Raw genomic sequence first — 20,065 nt, forward strand, 5'->3', positions numbered from 1 at the left:
TTATTCCCTTGTAGCTCCCAGAAATTCTCAGTAACAAACTGATTTAAAAGGCAACGAAAATATGACAAATATATAACCACTGAGTACGTGATAAGCCTCATTAATGTGTTTAAAACACATTTTAGAACATAGTGAATACACATTTCCTTTGTGTATAGTACCTTTTACAATAATATTTAACAAATTAATATCAACCAAAACTGAAGAATTTTGCATGCCACTTTCTCCAGAATATTCAAATGAAGTTTTTATAGCCTTACGCCATTTACATACAAAGGCCTTCTAAGTGACCTGTGCATGACCAGCATTTCAGTTAAATCAGCTTTTACTCTCTTGTCCCAAAAGTCATCTGTAGGACATACTTCCACTTGAACCTAAAAGGTGAATGCTCCATTATTTAATTATTTTTTAAAGATTTGTCAACACGTCCAGCATCTGATACATTCTGTATTCTTTCAGTTTTAAAGCATAGTGAATAACTGAGCAAAAACAGAACCTCTCCTACCTCCACTCTTGGGAGGAGTAAGCTGCACCAAAAGTTTCTTTCCATCTACTGCACTCCCTGGACAAACTAAAATCCTCACGTACTCCAGAGCAGCTGCCAGAGAGGATTTACACTAGAGGAACAATAACATGGACATGGAAGTTAACAGGCATGTGGCTGTCTCCCATCACCTGCCATAATTTAAGTGGGAATTCTTTGTAGTCTTTGACTTTGTAACTGACTATCAAACAACTTTTATACTCCCTTATCACATCTGCCACCTTCCCCTCCACAGGTTGAAAGAGGAAGAGCAGCTCATTTTTGGTGTAACAGACAACTGGCTTCTAAATAAGAGACACTTATGTAGGAAAGAACAACCCAAAGCATTAGAAAACTTTAAGTAACTTCTCTCTTATAGCATAAACTATGGCAGGCATTAAATTCCAACTGCAAAAGAATTGTATTACTTCCCGAGACCAAATTTTGTATAAATGGCTTCTAAGCACTATCACAAACATCTGCCAAGACACTGCCACCTTACCTTCCCAGAAATTTCAATTGTCATTTAGGGGAGCAAAAAGTTAGCTCATGTCTTACCACAAAGCCTTGCTAAAAGAAATAAAAGGAATAAGTCTGTAGTTTGGCAATTTTATTCAGAGTAAGTCTTTCAAATAAAAGACTGCAGAAGCTTCCTTTAAAAAAAAATGGAAAACAAAGCCATGCTTGCCAAATTTTTACTATTTAAGATAGTACCTTTTTGATACTTTATTTCAGATGTCAACTTCCAAAACACAAATTTCAAGTTGTTGATTTAATCACATGGATTTTCCATTGTCCCGTTTCAAACCAGCATGGAGGGAAAGCTCCATAAGCAGCACAGGTTTGTCTGCCAAAAATTACTTGTTCACAGCATTGTCTCTTGGCACATTCGGACTGGAATATTATAATGTCTGTCATCTTCAGTTATGAGAGTCACCATAGGCCACTCCTCCTGCGGGTCATTGGGGTAAAGTGTGATGAACTCGTCAGTGCTGAACTTATAGAGTCGGTACACTTGGATGGTGTACTGCAGAGCATAAGCAAGAAGAAACATTTCCACCTACATTGGAAAAAAAAAATATTTGTGTAAAACTCAACATACCTTCTAGAAGGTTTTCCTCATAAAAATATTGAACTAATACCTATCAGACGTAATTTTTCAAAGACAAAAATTATGAAGTGAGAAGTCCTATACATGAGCATCTCTCATCCAGTATCTCCATCATACCCCTCCATGATACCATGCATTTAACAAGAAAGTCTTCAAATCCACAATGGCATAGCAGTAAAATAATCCTAAAGAAAAACTACCTTACACAGAGTCTCCTACTGCCACAAGCAGGTAGGAAAGATATTCTCTTACATCACTCTCTTACATCCTGTTAAGTCACTTAGAACCAGACAAGAGCAGGTTTCAGGCAATGATCCTGTCACTCTTACAGGGTACTTTGAACTTTCCAGCCAAATAAAAAGTAAATGGAAAGCCCTTACAAAACCTGTTGACAGATAAAGAAATTCAGAAAAAGAAGCTCTAAGAAGCTTCTACTTTGTCTACTACAGTGACAAGCATATCCTGCTCCAAATAACAATTTACAAAGAATCTTACTGAAATAAACAAATATAGTCAGCACAAAAAACTGGCAACATAACTTCTTGACTAAACTGAGCAGCAAAAAAGTCACCAATGAATCACCTATTTTCACTGAAACAGTAAGCTGTCTCATCTATATTGCAGTTGTCAGATTTTTAAGATAAGAAACAAAACCAAAACATAAAACTTCATGTTTCTTGTATCTACAATTAAGTTGTGAACCTAATTGCAGTGTCCTGCTTGTCATGAATTTAATGGGATTTTTTTTAAATGGATGCTTCCAAAATCTTTCAGTCTATTCAGCTCATTTTGGTTTGGGGCATTTTTGTAATATGTGTACCATTTATGCCATGTATAAAACAGTAACTTTCATTAGCTTATCAGAATTCACCTGTCTATGTGCTACACATGGCCTTCATAATTTGAGTATCAGCTTTTATCATGTTTTTTTTTAAAAAGCCAACAACTAAGAGATCAATACAAGCGTCCTATTAATAGCAACCCCTATTTCCAAAGACTGCAACCTGCCAGCCACCAGACAAAACCTGGTGTTTCAGAGGAGGACCTTTACAGACTCTCACTACAAGCAAGCAGCTCTAACACGTTCTTTGAACAGAAGGCCAGAGGCTTCAGTCAGACCAAGAGAAGCTCAGAAATTTCTTAAACTACTTGAAACTAATAACTCTGAACCAGGAAAATAATACTTTAAGAACAACCTCTCCTTACTTGTTCAAGGCCTCCACTGTGACCAATATGATTCAAGTGATTCTGCATTAACTGACAAGGGTTGCTGGATGTATCCCGTGCAAACAGGAGCCAGGAGAAGACAGGCACTCTCCTTCCACTTTTATCGGCGTTGTATAATTCAATGGCCGTGTTAAGCATCAAAAATTTCAGCGCTTCATAGAGACAATACTCTTCCTCTTCATTCTTAAACAATTTATCACAAGCTTCTTGTTTCTCAAGGGGACTCTTTATTTCACTTATATTCTTCCACTAAAAAAAACACAACAAACCATCACACACAACACAAATCAACAGCCATCACCCTGCAAGAGCTGCAAAAAGCCACTTGTGAGTTGTCAGATACTCAGCACAGGCACTCTGAATTTTGCTTATGAAGGGCTTTGTGCCTTTTTAAAAACAATCAAAACTATTTCCACAACTGCACCCCAATCAAGGTCAGCCTGACTTTGTCTGATTTGCTCAAATTGATCAATAAAGCAAAGCAAAAGGATCAAAGAAAAAATGCTAAGAATTACTGCAAGGCAGCAGAACAAATACTGATGTGGGACAATACACATTAAGGTAATAACCCTTTTTTTTCCTACAACATAAAGCCGACATTCCTCATATTCTTTACATGTCTGTTACTCAAAACACGTATTTCATTCCAACCCTCAAACTGCTGAATGCAGTATTCCAAATAATCTTGAACACCTTCATAAAAAGAGAATTTGCATTCACAGTAAAAGAGGAACAACTGAAGAGTTTTTCAATAGGTTCCAGAATTCCAAGAGAGAGAAAGTATGGGGCTAGGTAATATAGTACGAACACTTAAGGGCTTAATCATATTCCTATGACTAGAATAAATGGATAAAAATGGAACAAAAACTACACTTCTGAAATTACTTCAGTGTTGTTTTTGCTTTCCTTAACCTCATCCAGATATCAAAAGGATTTATCGGTAGTATACATTATTCCTTCAAATAAATACAGGAAATAATAGAGAGAAAAAGCCCCTGTAACATTGATTTCTTCATTGAAATCTGACTAATTAATACTTTTCTGCAGAGTTACTTGCAAATTAATTCCAGCATCAGGCTATTGCAAGTAGTGAAAGACCTCTCACAAATCTGAAAGACATTCTTTACTTGATTTTTTTGCAGTATACATACAGAAAAGGGACTATCACTACTGAAAGCATCCTTATGCTGAATTTTCTACATTCAAAAATCTTTGTCACTTTTCTTATTTTGCAAGTCACCAATGAATATACAAATACTTTCCCAACCTTTTTCCTCAGAAGTATTAAATACTCTTTTATTTCATCACTTATTTCTCCCATTCTCTTGCCAGGTTTCTGTCTGAGCTGCCACTGCTTGATCCAGTCATACTTGCTCAGCAAGTTTTCAGGAAGCTGCAAGTTGAGAGAAGAAAATGCAGCTTAAGTTAAAACTCTGGAAAGGAAAAGCCACCAAACTGCATATTTGATTTTTTTTAACATTTTGCACCTTAAAAAATACCTTATATATCCTTCTGAACAGGTATCATAGTAAGATGACCATAACCAAACACAACTGGCTATTTATAATATTTGTTGGGTAACAGTCAGAATACTGGTCTATTACTATTTCCAGATCTAACAAACACATAAGCACTGGGAAAATTAATCACAGGTTACTCATGCCTTCTTTTTTGCTTGTTGTTTTATTTTGTTTTGAGGTTTTTGGGTTTTTTTTTTAAATAAAACACTCGCCCAACAGCAGAGAGATGACAGTGACTTTGAAAGTTCCTAAATCAACAGAAGAGAAAATTACATCCATCAGATCATCCTCAAGTCTTGGTGGACTGCAAAGTACTTTGTCCAGGACACACAAACTCTGTTTCCTTTTCAAGGAGCACAATTCAAACACTCTGGGACAGGCTTTTTATTTAAGAAGAAAACAACTTGGAAATTCACTAATGCATCAGATCATGTTTTAGCCTCAGAACTGCCTCTTTTACTGCCCATGTGCTACACCAGTTCAGACTTTTAAACCTCCCCTGAAGGACATCCTGGCAGCTGCATGTCCAGTTTTGTACCCTCATCTATTAACCCATCTTATTGCTAGAACTGGAAGAGTAACTTGTGTGTCACAATAGAGTAAACACTTGGGTAGAGCAGAACTTATACCATTAACCACCAGCAGTCCATTTTCAGTTTATTAGGACTCAAAACTGGTAATGTGTTCTCTTCAGGGGCAACCAAGTAAATGTCAGAGAGGCACAAACCTTCTCCCACTCAGCCTGGCATCCTGGGCACACAGAACTAAATAATCAAAAATTATATGCCCATAACTTCTGCAACTACAAATATGCATGAAATCACCATTTTAAATTAAAAACAAGAAAAAACCCAAAAAACCCTGTTATGTTGTACTGCCAGCTGTCACCATATACATTTCTCTTATGTGCCTTCTGCTTTGATGCATAAAAATTTATCATTTCAGCTGGTTTTGTAGGTGTACACCCCTTTCAAAAAATGTCAATTATCATATGACATTTTCCTCTATGAATCAGTAGCAAAAAAAGAAAAAAAAATAAACATCACCAAAAACTTCAAAGTACATAATTGAAAAAAAATTTGTATGGTCTTTAAAGGATCATTGGGAAACTATGTTCTTTAGCCTGAAAACATGGAAATGGTTGAGAGCTGAAAGAATGTGAAAGAAAGGAAACTATTTTGCAATGTACTTGCTGTAAAACACCTCACAGAACTATTTTCATCAGTAATTACAATCACATAATCACAAGATGTTTACTTAAAAGTGATAGTGGCCAGAATGATAAATTTTCAGATGCCCTTTAAATTGATGCAAAAAGGCAGTAAGGGCAGTGTGATTCTACCTGGGCTGCAACCCTACACACAGAGTCTGCATCAGACATTCACCATGTACATTCCCAGCAGCATCCTGGAACCTGAGTTCCAGCAAACTGGAACCTCACTCTTCTCAAGTAAGGCTCACTTTTATATAGGCAGCTTCTTACATGTTTTTTCCATGTTCGACAATACCATCAAATGGACTTTGTTGATGCAAGAAAATTTCTGGAATATTCTGTTACTTGTAGGGGAATACCTTGCTCTTCTCATACATCAGTGCTCCACAAGAACTGTTCTTTGTGTCAAACTGGAGTTGCTCTTAAGCAACGTTTAAGACAAGTAATTACACACATTCTGCAAAGCCTACAGCATCCAATTTCTTATTCCACTTTCTAAAGAAACCATATATGGCACACAAGAATAGATATTATAATATTGAAAAGCTAGGGGTTTCTCAAATGTTAGAAAAAATTGTCTGTATTTTTTGTTGTTGTCAGCTGGCTTGTGGAAAATCTCTTACTGCCACAATATATGCAGTAAGGAGAAACCAAGAGAACAAGATTAAGACAGATAAGTAACACTTGTCCAGTAAGCACTACAGTAACACAGCCATTATAAACTGGAAACCAAGGTCTCCTGGTCAATTCTACGTTGGAAGAATCACGGTGCACAAACAACAATCTTGAACACTACAGCTTATCAGTTCAGGGGATGTTGACAAATGAGCTATACATTGCATAACAGAGTAATGAGACCATAAAATTATCAAATAGGTTAGACCCAATATTACTCTACTGTCAGAAGAACAGTTTGACACGTACCATAGTAAAATCCTCACTCTGCAGCCACCTGGGTAACTGGGTAGCTTGGCTTAATGCCTGAAAAAGAGTTGCTCTGAAAGCACAATAGTTATCACCTCGTATTCTCCTTATAGATGCAAACTTCTGAGCAACTGCTTCATATCCCTAGAAAAATACAAAATCCAAAGAACGTGAAATCATTAATTAAACATTTTAAAATCACAAAGTGGTAACATAAAAGATACTGGAATATTATCATCCAAATATTAATGCTATTTTCAAAAAAAGAAAAAAAAAACTTGACCCACTGCCCCTTTTAGAAGGGTCTATTAGGTCACAAATTATGGCCTAAAAAAAACAACTCAGTTCTGCCGCAAAACAAACAAGAAACTGAAGGAATCTAATAGATAAAGGTTTGAGGTATTTATTTGATGACAGAACAAACATCATTGAAATACGGGTAGCTAACTCACCTAGATTTCCAAAAAACATCCAACATACACATACATGAATCTACATCATGCTTAAAAGAAATTTCAGCACATGGCACACTGTAGTTTGTTTCTGCCTCAGGGCAAATTTGTGTTTACACTGAAATATCCTGACACTTCCCTTAGCACATTTGCTCCCTGCCTGCTGTTCCCAAACTCACAGTTGTAGCAGAAGCCACAATGTTGAAATGCAGCTTCTGCAGCTCAGCTGCCCTGGCAAGGGCTGATGCCCTGAGTGTCCACATTTCTCACAGTAATCCCTGGAGGGAGGCCTGGGGAGTTTTTGACTTCACTAAATTTTTCAAGCAACAAAACAACTTTGCTTTATTTTCTACTATTCTAGATCAAGACTAATATAAAAAAATTAGTTCAAAAACTGGTAAAAAAACTCCAGGAAAAATTTTTAAAAACCCATGCAATTCACGACTTTCAGTTACCTGCCTTCCACCCAAAAACCAGGTAATCAGCTCTGCACTTCAATAGTTTACAAAATTAGCATCTTTTGTCCATAAACAAGATATAAAACTTCAATTGAAAACAATAACAAAGGACAGAATTAATCAAACCCCTAAAGTGGCTTTACTAAAATCACATTTGAAACGAGTATAAAGAAAACATCTGCCAGTAGTAAACCATTCACAAGACACAATGTAAAACACTGCTACTGCAGTTCCCATCTTAAAAGACTGACTGCATAGGAAATCATGTAGCAAACAAAAACAAAGAGACTAACAAAATTCAACAAAAACAGAACTGCTACCTTTCTCATCCTTTTTGCTGCTGGTGTATTTCCTCTCCATTCCTTTCTGCAATACTCCATAATGTCCATTTCAGGTGAAACACTTAGTTTGTATTCTGTCAGAAAATGCAACATCATAAAAACAGAAGAAAGTAGAAAGCACATCGAATTTCTAAATACACCATCACTTTAAAATAACTTCAGTGCCAAATGAAACTGGCAGCACAACCTGTAGCTACCAAGTAATTACTGCTGTGGGAGGGGATAAAATCAAGTTTGTTCTGAAAATTACAGGTGAAGGGAAGTTATGATGTAGTTCAACAAGACAGGGAACACTCTGCTCCTCTATTCTGCAAAAAATAATTGGCAAAGAAGAGAAATTAGTAAAGTACTCTTCCTTTTCTTAGAAAAATATTTGACAGAAGTTTCTCTTCTTCATACAGCAGCCTGACTTTAAAGGAGAAAGACAACAGACCTTTCTCAGTAAGTCAGTAACAATAACAGAAAGAAGAGATATAGTTTTGCCTTGAAATCCCAACAGCCTTCATCCCCCAGCCAGCTAGTACTGAGATTATCAAGGCATGCCAGCAACAGACGCTGTGATGCTATAATGACTGTGACTGATTTCAAAGCATGACACTGGTAACAGAGACTATCTGACTGTTTTCCAAAGAATTCACATTCACTTGTAAAGTAACTACAAAAACACAGGGAATGATAATATATTAAGAGCAAGTAATTTTACAGAGCATTGATGTTCTGATGAATCAAACTGTACAACGTACTCAGTCATAAGTAACTGATATTGAACACAGACACCTGTGCACAAAAGTCCCTGAAAGGCAGGGTGTCAGGACATCACATCAGTGCTACAGTGAGTTGCAACACATTTGAAACTTCACACAAAGTTCGATTGTACCTGAGGAGTTTGTTTCACAAAGTAGTATTTTCTCCCTCTCTATTTCTTCTTCATCACGATACATGTCCTCCTCACTGTAATAAAAATCAACATATACCTCAAGTAACAGCACAAATTCTATTCTCTTTTTCAAGCTCTTCCCCTTTTTACAACTCAGGAAAGTATTTAAATCTTTCTCTTTTTTTTTTTTTTTCCCAACTCAATTTGCTTTCCATCTTAGCCATATTCATAGAACCAACATTAGCCCTCAAAAATAGAGGAAAGTTTAGAAAGCTCTCTCAACAGCTCCCCTCCAGTATCTGTCACTAGGCTGGTAAAAAATCATTGCCTGAATTTCTCTACTGTGGTTGAATGGATACTACAATCCCTTAGTATTTCTACATTTCACAGTATAAATTAGCAAAAGAACACGTCTATTTGCTGCATATATGAATGATATGCACCCTATGCATGCAGCAAAGAACACACTGCTCTACAGGCCTTTGTATCTACGCACCAATGGGTACAACCCACCTGTGCTGAGCAGAACACGACAGAACACAATGAAAACTGCAGAGACCTGCATCTGCAGATTGGATGGGAACATTACTGCTGAAAATGGAGGCCCATACAATGTTCAAAAAACTGACTGCAAACTGCACATTCCATTCCTGAGAGACGCCTGTCATATGATTACATCTAGCAAATAAACTTCTAAAAAATAATCACAGTTCTAAAAGCTTCACAATTAAAATACTTAAAAAAAAAACCATGTCACCAGCCATATTAGTATCATTTAGGCATAGCAATAAAAGAAGTCTACACTGAAAGTCTGTTTTTCAAGGAAAGTACATAAGCAGAAAAAGGCAGCAATGTTGTTACTTACTGCCCACTACTATTAGTAGGTTCTGATCTACTTCTCAAGAACACCCCAAACCCAAAGCACAGTCTGCCTCCAAAAGACTAGGAAGAAATTAAGGCACATCTTACACTACTAAGAGAGGACAAGCATTTAGGAAGACTGTGAGAAAGAGTTTAATAGCCAGATGCTAACTGGATTACTTTCATTAAACTCAAAAGGACAGACTATTAAATGATGGCTCTGCATTAATTTTTCTTTATATCCAAACCAGTTTACTCAAACCATCTATATGTATCTCCCTTGAGAACAAAAATTCTTTAGTATAAAGAGCAATGTTGGTTAATACCAGGAAACTCATCTACTGGGCTGTCATATAAAAACAGTTTAGTTTTTACTCAAGTGCTCAAGTAGCTGCATGAAGTCTCATTTTTAGCAACACTAAAAATTATTAATTAAAAGAGAAACAACAGATATAGTAGGCGTCCAACACAGTTCTACCTGGTGAGAAGAAACATCGTAGGAGTATTTGTTTCAAGTCCATATTCATGTTACACTATGACACTAGACAATGCCTAATTTCTCAGCAGAGTTTAAAGTCCATTAGGGTTTGTGAAGACTTTAAAGAATACTTAATAACCCTGAAAATACCATGAAAAAACCCCACACAGCTTGGTATCTGACAGCAGCAATCTCTAGCTTATCTTCTGTATAAGCCAAGTATCTAAAATATAAAGCAACAACCTTCTTCCCCTCTGAGCATGAAGAAACCTGCTGCTGCAAGGGATCCCACAGGACAGAAATTGCATCAGGGCAGGGAAATTGTTCCTTTGCAATACAGCCTTGATTAAATTCAGCATAAGATGCAGAGAGAGAAGAAGTGCTCAACTGACTAAGCCAGAGAGATTACACAAGAAAGAGGAAGCTTGGTGTGAAGGAAGCAGTGTCAGGCCCCTTCTGCAGATGATATTAAACCACCTTCCTTCTGGGAGTTGACAAAACAGAAGCAGCCACAGACTGAGAACATCCAAAGTAAACAAAGTACTGCAGTTCAAGAGAATTGTTTTGAAATCCAGGTAGGCAAGAGGTGCAGCCCATTTGCACAAGGCACTCTCATTCCAGAGAAGAAAGTGTGTCATAACACTGTTGTAAGCACAGCAACTGTTAAGTAAATCTGTGGAAACAAGAATATGGAAACTAAAGCCTTTCCCCATTAATGGTCAGATAAATAATTGACAAATACAGTGAAAATAAAGTAAGAGTGGAAAAGAATGATTAAATGAAAACATGCATGCACAAAGGAAAAAAAATAGTGTGAAGTTGCATGTAAATACTTAAATAGCTGAACTAGTTAATGGGATTTTCCTGAATCAAAAATACCAAGGAAAAAAAATCATAAATTTACTTCAAGAACTGAAAGTACCCTCCCCTTCTATAGGAAAACTGTTAATATATTTTACAATTAAATCCTTACCTCTCCTCAGATGACTCCATTGCTGCACAATTACCAGACACAGGTCCATACGGTTCACAGTTCATGGATGCATCCTGATCCATCCCAAGAGATTTAATCGTATCTGTCTCCTCAGGTCTCCCACTACTTCTGTATACACAGTCTTGTCTTATTTCTGATGTAGTTTTCTCTTTATGGTCTGCAGCTGCATTTGCTGAGCCAAGTTCCTCAGAAGCAGCACCAACCTCATTTTTACGCTTCATCAGCTGTGTGGGAACACTCTCGTTCTTGTCTTCTGCACCTGCAGAAAGGCTGCTTGGTTCTGTCATCCACCCTTGAAGATTATCCTGGCTTTGAAGAATGAAAACTATATGAAGAGTTTCTCTCCCAGAACAAAAGCACATTTCAGGAAAATTACAATATTTTAAGAGTTACATTGTATTTTGAGAATTCAGAGGGTACATAAACTATTCAAAACCAGGAAGAAAATCCAGAACAGTTTAGTAAAATAAGACACCCAAGTTATTTTCTAACTCACTCCCCTGACCATCATTTCTTACCAAGGCTAAGCTGTGCCAGTTCCTCAAACACACACTGCACAAGAATTAGTGCCCTGATTAAACACCTGCTATCCTTGGGGGTCCATTATCACCTAAAAGCTCAAGGATTAACAGAAATTTTAAAGAAACAAGTTTCACTCCTGCAAGAAAACAGGTTTATAAACTCACCTGGTGCTCTGTGAAACATCCACTGCACCAGGATCATTGCTTAGTGCAAAAATTTCCAATATGATCAAGGTATCAAGACAGGATATCTATAATCCATTCTAGCAAGCTCTTCAAAGGTTTAGGATGTGCCAACAGAGTAATTTTTCAGGGATATTTATCTTAAGTTGACACATAATCCTGCCCAAAAGTTACAGGTTGCTTGGCAGTTGTCACATTAATGTTCCAGACAATCAGTGGCTACCCAGGCCGGTCACCTCCAAGCTCAGAGACTTAACATCCACTCTATAAACCTTAAAACTGCTTAACACATTTCCATTTCTATGCTAAAGCCTCCCACCTGCAACATATCTTTGGTTACTAATGTTGCAGCCTTTTGGCACCCGGGCCCTGACACGTACCAAGCTGTCACAGAGCTCAGGACTGGAGTCACAGACCCGCAGAGTGTCCTGGGCTGGAAGGGACTGTAAAGGTCTCCTGGTTGCAGTCCCCCTGCTGTGGGCACCTTCCACTAGAGCAGGCTGTGCAGAGCCCCATCCAGCTGGCCTGGAACACTTCCCAGGATGAATCATTCACAACTTCCCCGGCAACACTGTTCCAGTGCCTCGCCCCTCTCACAGTAAAGAATTTCTTCCTAATGTCTAATCCAAACCTACTCCTTTTCAGCTGGAATCATTCCCCCTTGTCCTGTCACTACATGCCCTTGTAAAAAGTTCCTCTCCACTTCTTTTATATGCTCCCTTCAGGTCCTGGAAAGCCACATGTAGATCATTCCAAAGCCGCCTTTTTCCAGTCTGAACAGCCCCAGCTGTCCCAGCACTTCCTCATAGGAGAGGAGCTCCATCCCCCCAGTCAACTTGGCGGCTCTGCTGGGGCCTGTTCCGACAGCTCGCTGTCATTCCCGAGCTGGGCCCCAGAGCTGGGTGAGGCCCTGCAGCGGGGGTCTCACCAGAGCAGAGTACAGCAGAGCAGAGGGGCACGATCCCCTCCCCGGACACCACTGACCGCGCTGCTTTTGACACAGAGTCTCACTCCACGTCCCGATTTCTCCCACCCCCGCTCCCCGGGGAAGGACGGGCGGGCCCTGGCCGGCACAGCCGGGGGAGGCCTCACCTTTCCGGGGCCGCGCTCTGTCCCGCCCGGGCCCGCCCGGCGTGGCTGCCCGAGGCCGGCCTTCCCCGCCGAGCGCCGCCGGCCGCCGCCGGGCCGGGCCCGAGGGGAGGGCGGCCTGCTCGGCCCGGCCGTCGCCGGTCGCCGCTCATGCCGGCGGGGCCCCGGGAAAGATTTGTCCCAGTCCTGGTCCCGGCCCCGGTCCCGGCCCGGCTCCTGCGCGGCCCCGGAAAGGGCGGCCCGGGCGGGCCCTCAGCGCGGGGAGGGGAGGGACGGCGGCGGGTGAGGCCCCGCCACAGCGGGGGCAGCAATGAGCCCTCCCAAGCGGAGGAGAGGGCGGGAATAAGAGCTGCTTTCCGGCGCCCAGACGGTCCGTGTTAAAGGAAGTGCTCTGAGAATGCAAAGTCTCTGCGTGTGTGTATTCTTAGAGTTCGTGTGCGGCTGGGGGTCTCTCTTGTGGAAGCCAAGAAATACAGCACCAGGTTTGCATAGGCCTTTATGAAACTCCAGGCGGTAGAGGAGCGCACACGGAGAGTACATGAGAAGCCTTTAAAAAGTATATGCTGCTAAAACATACCCATTATTAAAACAAAAACAACACCACCACGAAACCAAAACTAATAAAAAAACCCTACTGCAAAAACAACAAACAAAACCCCCACACCTCCAAAGAAGCCCAAACAAAAACAATCACAACAAAATAACACGCCCTCAAAAAAAAAAAAAAAAAAAAAGAAAAAAAAAAAAAACAACCAAACAAAACCAACTTAAAAACACACACACACAAAAACAAAACAAAACAAACAAAAAAAAAAGAAAACCAACTCAGATTCTATTCAGAGTAGAATGTGTACCGTGATAGAAAAGTTCACTGCAGTGTAGGCAATTGAAATTTGAAATTGGGCCTGAAAATGAAGAGGTATTTGTCTTCTTTCTGAAATTTCCCTCATAAGAATATGTTTTCTCTGAGTATGACAAGTGATGCTGAGACTGGAGGCAAATAACTACTAAAACCATACTTTTCAGCAAGGGGATTTGGACTAACTTGTATTTAGAGAATCAAACATTATTGGGAGAATGTTTTAAAGGTGGAGGCCAGGTAGTAAAACCTCAAAAATATTAAAATGACAATGATAAATAAATTGCAACATCATGAAACTTAATATAAAACTGATTGACATTTTTGTAAACAAGCCTTTTCTGTTTCTTTTATTCTTGAGATGTGTGGAAGTATCATGAATGTTTGAAGAAAAGCAAAAAAATCACATTACCTTAGTTCTCTTTTTAATCACTGCTCTTCTCGTGGATCAAATTCATGTAGGATTGCTCTGGACAATGATATCTCCTTTGAAAAATCTCTTTGAACAACTGTTTGACAGGTTTGTCTCAATATGCATTCTTGTTTCCCACTGGCCATTCCAGAATTACTTACTGTCAAACAGCTAGTCCACTTGAAATGTACCCACCTGATTCTCGTGATCCTATAATTTAATTAATTCAGATTTAGTAGCATTTAAGAGCCATTACAGTTGCCTCCTCTTTAAGAGGAGGTGCTTTTTTTGTTATTTACCCACCTTTGCTGTTCTCTCAGCAACTTTAAGGCAGAGATGTTTTGGCTGATCATTTTATAACCCTTCAGAGAACTACAGAGCAGCATAGGTGAAGCAGCAACCTAGATCTCTTTCATCATGATGAGCACAATAGAGTGTTGCAAAATGACCCTACAAAATAGTTGAACTGTGCATGACTTACGAAATTAAATTCTGTGTGTGTTCTATTTGGAACCGTTTCCTTGTAACAGGAGGTTCCTGAACAATAAGTTGTATTTCCTTTCTCAAGAAGCATTAGATGAAAACCATGCCATGATGTCCTATTTCAGGCTGCACTACAGCAGTGCTTGCCTTGTGAACTTGAGAGAATGGGTGCAGTCTCTGTCATTTGGTATTTAGCTGCTTACAGATGGGTCTTATTTTAATCTCAGGATTAAATGGGGTTTTTTTCTTTGCATCACAAAATAAACAAAACTAAATACCCAAAGAAGGTATTTTCCTGATGAAACTTTATGTTTGAATTAACTGAGACAAAGTTTTCCAAGTAGCATCAGCTGAAAAAAAAAAATTAACAGAAAAGTCCCCTTTCTCCACCCGATGTTCTGCCCTCAAGAAAAACTGGAAAACAAATCATAATCTTCAAATTGGATATATGCTATAGTTGAATTGATAAAGGTTATTCAAGGAACTATTCATCAGTTTTGCCTTTATATAAACTACTTATGAAAATAAGGTTTCTCTCTGCCTCTTGTAAACAGCAAGCGTATTTGACATTTATTTTGTCACCAACGAGTATTTGTGTGTATAGTGTTGATATGTAGTAGATGTGCCAGATTATATGATACCTGGAGATATTGGGTAAGTTCCATGATACATTTCACAAGATCGAGTGTGGCAAAAGAGCTGTGTATTAGTCATTGCCTTCCAGGTTGCAGAAATTCCATTAATAGTTTCACCTTGCAAACTAAAATTAGTGTCTTAGGGAGTGAAGGCAGTAGCTGTTTAAGAACATGCAACAACACTAAAGGAAAAGAAAGAGGGATAATGAAAGTGCACTATTTATACAAATATGTCTACAATAATGCAGGTTAAACAAAGCAAAACATCCTTCTTTTTGTGTTACAAGTACAAGCAAGCAGAGGACTTCAGCATAAAGTCTTGAAGTTTGCTTTCAAAAGACTGTGGAAGTGATGAACACTTCTTTATTCTGAGATTATTTATTTTTAAGCAAACAGACCACTCAAAACAAACAGGCACCTTTGTGATTTATAGTCTCAGTTTCATATTCTAATAGGCATATTTATTAAAAAAAAAAGTCTCATTTGCTCAAATTATGTAACATTTCTGAACAACAGGTTTACCTAAACTATTCAGTGTATTAGATGAAACAACTATGCAGTGCTTACTTTTTTTACATGCAGCTGCTTCTAGTGTTTTGCATGGATGGTGGAGAATGTTAGTCATATTTACTTGAATTTAGAGCTTGGCCCCTACGTGATCAATCATATCTCTTGACAATGCTGTATTTTCCAATAGAGCCAGTTGCCCTTTTCAAAGTCTTAAGGGCAGAGGCAGACTCTTCCTTTTCAGTATTAGTGAATAATAAATGTGTGTGAACAAATTAGAAAAAATATTGAAATTACAGATCATAAGAAGATTTTCCACAGGATTCTGTTCAGTTTCTGAAGTTAGTTTGAGAGAACAATGTCGACTTACTCATAAAAAAGTCACTCTGTATTAAGATCAAGCAAGACAGATGTCTCTATTCAGAAAAAAAATGGAGCAGCTATTTGCTTATCTTGAAGATATTCAAATTCTCATGCTAGTCTTTAAGATTTTTTGGTTTTTGAGAATGGGAGTTTTTTGAGAATTTAGACATGTAAGCCTGAGATATTTTTATTATTTCTAAAATGCATAAAACTTGTGTATTCAAACTTGTGTCTTCACCTAAAACTTGTGTTTTCAAATTTGTGTCTTCAAAGTACTGAAGTAAACTAAGTGAACTATCAATAGTCTACAGTAAAAACCACAAGCCATGCCTGTTGTCCTCTATGTGATCTATTAGTAGCTCAGAATATTTCACTTAGAAGTCTAATTCTTCTGTTGTCATAATTTCCACTGGTGTCTGGATAGCTCCTATACCTATGGGAGAGGTGAGATTCAGCCTCCTAGCTGAAAATGAAATTGACATTTCAGTTCTCGACCCCAAGATACTTAGATCAATCAACACCACAATCATGTAAATCTGAATGAAGATCAGCAAGCACTAGTTCTAGTCTAATGCAATTCTATGTTATAAGAATAACTCATAGTTTTGCAAGAACACATCTCTGCGTTGCTGATCCCACCTGGAATAGGTTCAGCAGATTACTTCCTACTCTAAGTTCCCTATATCTTGTACCAAGTGTAAGATACAACTACTAAGCTAACTAACAAAGTCCATGAAAATACACAACAAAGACATTCAGTGCAATACAGGACATCCTATTTTGTAAGTCTGAAATATTTTGGTACTTGGTACTTCCTGATAAAGGACACTAGCAGCTCAGACTTTGATACAAAAAGAACCCATCAAACACTGTGAGAAAAAAACCCAAACCCTTATTTAATGCATCTTAGTGCTTGCCAGCAGTTATCTTCTTTGCTAAGCTAATTACAATGCACTACTTGAATATTGCTGCACGTTTTTCAGGATTATGATTAGAAACCTTTGGGTGATTAGTTTCTTGTGACTATAGGGGAATATTGTTCAGAAGAAAAATAGATGAGATGAGGTAAACCCACCAGTAAGAGTCAAATGGGCAATACAATATCCATTACATACTTGTGTAATTACGTATTACCCCTGAGTGTTTTCCTTCCTTTAGCATCCCTGAATTTGTTAGAGGTTTTGGACATGTATTCCTAAAAACATACATCTCCTTCCTGGTACATAAAGACAGGTATATAGAGATGCTGCTTTCCACTTTTATAGTTTCCAGTTTTATATGTCCCTAGAGTGAGCTCTAAATTGGCATGCTGCTGTCTATTAAGCAGAAAGGTGTTTCCAGCACCCTATGTTCCTTTTTTAAATGACTGAGAAAAATATGTAGGTTGTGGCTTTGGTGCAGTGAGTGGGTTTTTTTCAGTCCCTCAAACAGAAAATGGAGAATGTGTGAGTCATATCAGTATAAACTATACATCACTGCTAAAAATTATGGTTGTTTGCAAGTTTAAAACCTGTCTTCATTTTTTCACATGCACCAGTCTAAATTAAAGTTGCAAGCTTTCACAAACAGAAAAAACAAAGGCACATTTAAAAACCTGTTTCACTTCTTCTTTTTAACAAGCTTAGTTTGCACATTTGAAAAAACATTCTTAAAATGGGCAAATTGCCTATGAATTTGATAAAAATATTTATTAAAAGAAGTTACAGCATGATGTAACTATTTTTTTCATTATCAAACTAAGAGTACCTGATGTGCTCTAATTGGAAAATAATTACAGGAATGTTTTTTTAGAGTGCACTAAGTAAACCAATATTCTGAGCAATTATTATGTCAGAGTAAGCCAGCAGTATATCCTGACTGTTGCCCAGACCAAGGACACCTTAGTGGTTCAATTAATTAACTAAACCTAAACCTTAATACATTTTGTGTATTATATATTTTTTTTTCCTTTCCAGTTTCTGCATTAAAAAAATAATAAAGAAAAAAAGAGAGAGAGGATATATAGTATGCAGAAGGCAAATAGTGATACTACTTGCAAAATTCTAGCAGGCTTTATGAGACAGAAACTTAAGAACATGCAAATACAGGTTGGCTCATCATCTCTACCCATAGTATCAAGCATGTATTTCCTTTATTGCTTGATTGAATTTTCTTTTTTCTTTAAGTTTAAAGAGAAAGTTTAGAATTAGAGTTGCCGTTCCATTTTTTACATTAAATCTGTGAAAGTTGCTTGTATTTTTATGGTCATGAATCTACCCAATCCTGACAGTAACAAAGAAGATGACAGATGCACTGTAAGAAGCAAACCCACCATATGGCCTGACTGGAGAAGAGATCAAGGTGAAGTCAAGTGGTGAGTTGTCACATTCTGCCCTGAGGCTCTGACATGTCTGCATCACATTGGCCAGGTCATATAAAAAAAGCTTATGTGCACACTCATCAAGGAGCATGGAGAGACCACTCTCATCAGTTATACAGTGAAAAGCCTGGCTGAAAATTTAATGAGAGGTGTCTTTTGCAGTCAGATTACTTCATGAGGTAGTGTGCCATTAAGGTCAAGGCATTGAGAGAAGTGACATTACATTGAGTTACTGAACTAATGAAACATCCCAAAGAAGATCTCAGACTACACTAGCACCATGATAAAATTGTATTTTAGTATCAAAAATCAAGGAGCTAAGGGGTTTTTATTACAGTGGTCAAATTCATTTGTCCAGGTCACTGTTTTCTAAAAGAGAATGGAACTGGTATTTTGCTCTAATAAGTCAACAGATCAGCTTCCAGATCTTTTTCAGTTCATTAATCAAGTGAACTCAATCCACTCATTTGGAACAAATCTGTCTCAGCTGATGTTCATTAGTCTGCCTAATGAAAAAGCCTTTGAAGCGGCTAGGATGTGGCTGCCCTTGCACATACCTGCTTGGAACAAGGAATGTGTTTATGCCTGCTGTGCAGCTACTCTCCAACTGACCAGCTCCTCAGACTCCCACTTGTTGATGGTAGCTCCTGTCAGCTGCCTTTGGTCCTTGTTCCCTGAGGAGGAGCAGGTCTCCATTTCCGGCTTAACCTTGCATCAGCCTTCCTCAACAAGCAGGACCAGGCTACTGAAGCTCTCATCCATTGCCCCTCTGCCAGCTGTGGCACTTGAATTGGTTTTGGGGATGGTATAAGCTGCTGCCTTCTCAGAGTGCAGCTAGCAACATACACTGGCTTCCTGTTGGAGTCCAGGACATCCCCTTGGATGACCTGAGACCTGGGAAAGAGAATTTGAGCCCTGGACAGAGGGGTGTGGAGCCGGTCCAGGGGGGTTGGAAACCTTGGCACAGAGCCCAGGAAGACACTGAGTTTGATCTTAGCCCATGGGAGAAACTTCCAGCATTAGGAGAGGAATTGCAAATCACCAGGAAGTGAAAATAGTAGTTTAATACAGTAGAACATACAAAATTCAGTAGTTTTAGGATTCTTAGAATAGAGGTAAATGGGGGACAAGATGGTGGAATTTGGGTGGTACCTTGTGTCCCTCTCCTTCTTCCTCATCCTCCATCTTCTGGGGTGGTGATGAAACAAGATAGTTAGAGTGGATTGGGTCAAAGCAGAAGTGACCCTCTTAGTGTAAGCACTAGGCATTGGTATGAAATAGTAAATATCCTATACGTAATTATCTGTATAAATGTAAGGTGATGTCCCATCGGTGGGCAGTCGCCTCGTGTCCCAGCCGCTGTCCGGACCTCGGCTGGGAGCGGAGAAAACTTTGTGATATCAAATAATAAACAACTTGAGAAACCAGAAAGCAAGGCCTTGAAGACTCCGCTTCTTTGTACCAACGTGACTCGGGGCTTTTAGAGGGCCAAGGACTTTAAACAACTTGAATCTCGGGTGAGAAAACCAAACCCGAGAGCTTCCAACAAGAAGGAGACCTTCACCCTCAGCCACAGCATAAACTCTTTACTGTGGTAATTTCTCAATACATTCAGAACCTTCTTAAACCTTCTCAATACATATAGAAAATTTTCAGTTAAAAAAAGAGCATCAAT

General features: G+C 38.6%; 1 protein-coding gene across 1 annotated transcript; it reads right to left on the minus strand.

The window, feature by feature from the left end:
* OTULIN (OTU deubiquitinase with linear linkage specificity) lies at nucleotides 1–12,939 on the minus strand. Its single transcript, XM_083875551.1, has 8 exons — nucleotides 12,776–12,939; nucleotides 10,959–11,288; nucleotides 8,647–8,720; nucleotides 7,749–7,843; nucleotides 6,519–6,662; nucleotides 4,129–4,254; nucleotides 2,841–3,110; nucleotides 1–1,583 (listed from the first exon to the last, which is right to left on the minus strand). Exons 1-8 carry the CDS (start codon nucleotides 12,922–12,924, stop codon nucleotides 1,389–1,391), a joined length of 1,383 nt encoding a protein of 460 aa, XP_083731677.1. The 5' UTR covers nucleotides 12,925–12,939; the 3' UTR covers nucleotides 1–1,388.
* Between the last annotated feature and the right edge of the window lie 7,126 nt (nucleotides 12,940–20,065).

The sequence above is a fragment of the Zosterops lateralis genome (genome assembly GCF_965231275.1).
Source record: "Zosterops lateralis genome assembly, chromosome: 1".
In the NCBI taxonomy this organism is placed as follows: domain Eukaryota; kingdom Metazoa; phylum Chordata; class Aves; order Passeriformes; family Zosteropidae; genus Zosterops; species Zosterops lateralis.

Excerpts from the sequence above, each read along its gene's own strand:
- OTULIN (XM_083875551.1), bottom strand. The coding sequence starts at position 12,924 with ATGAGCGGCGACCGGCGACGGCCGGGCCGAGCAGGCCGCCCTCCCCTC. Across the intron at positions 11,289-12,775 it reads CAGAGCGCGGCCCCGGAAAG|CCAGGATAATCTTCAAGGGT; the intron begins GTGAGGCCTCCC and ends CATTCTTCAAAG. Across the intron at positions 4,255-6,518 it reads AGAGTGAGGATTTTACTATG|CTTCCTGAAAACTTGCTGAG; the intron begins GTACGTGTCAAA and ends CTCAACTTGCAG.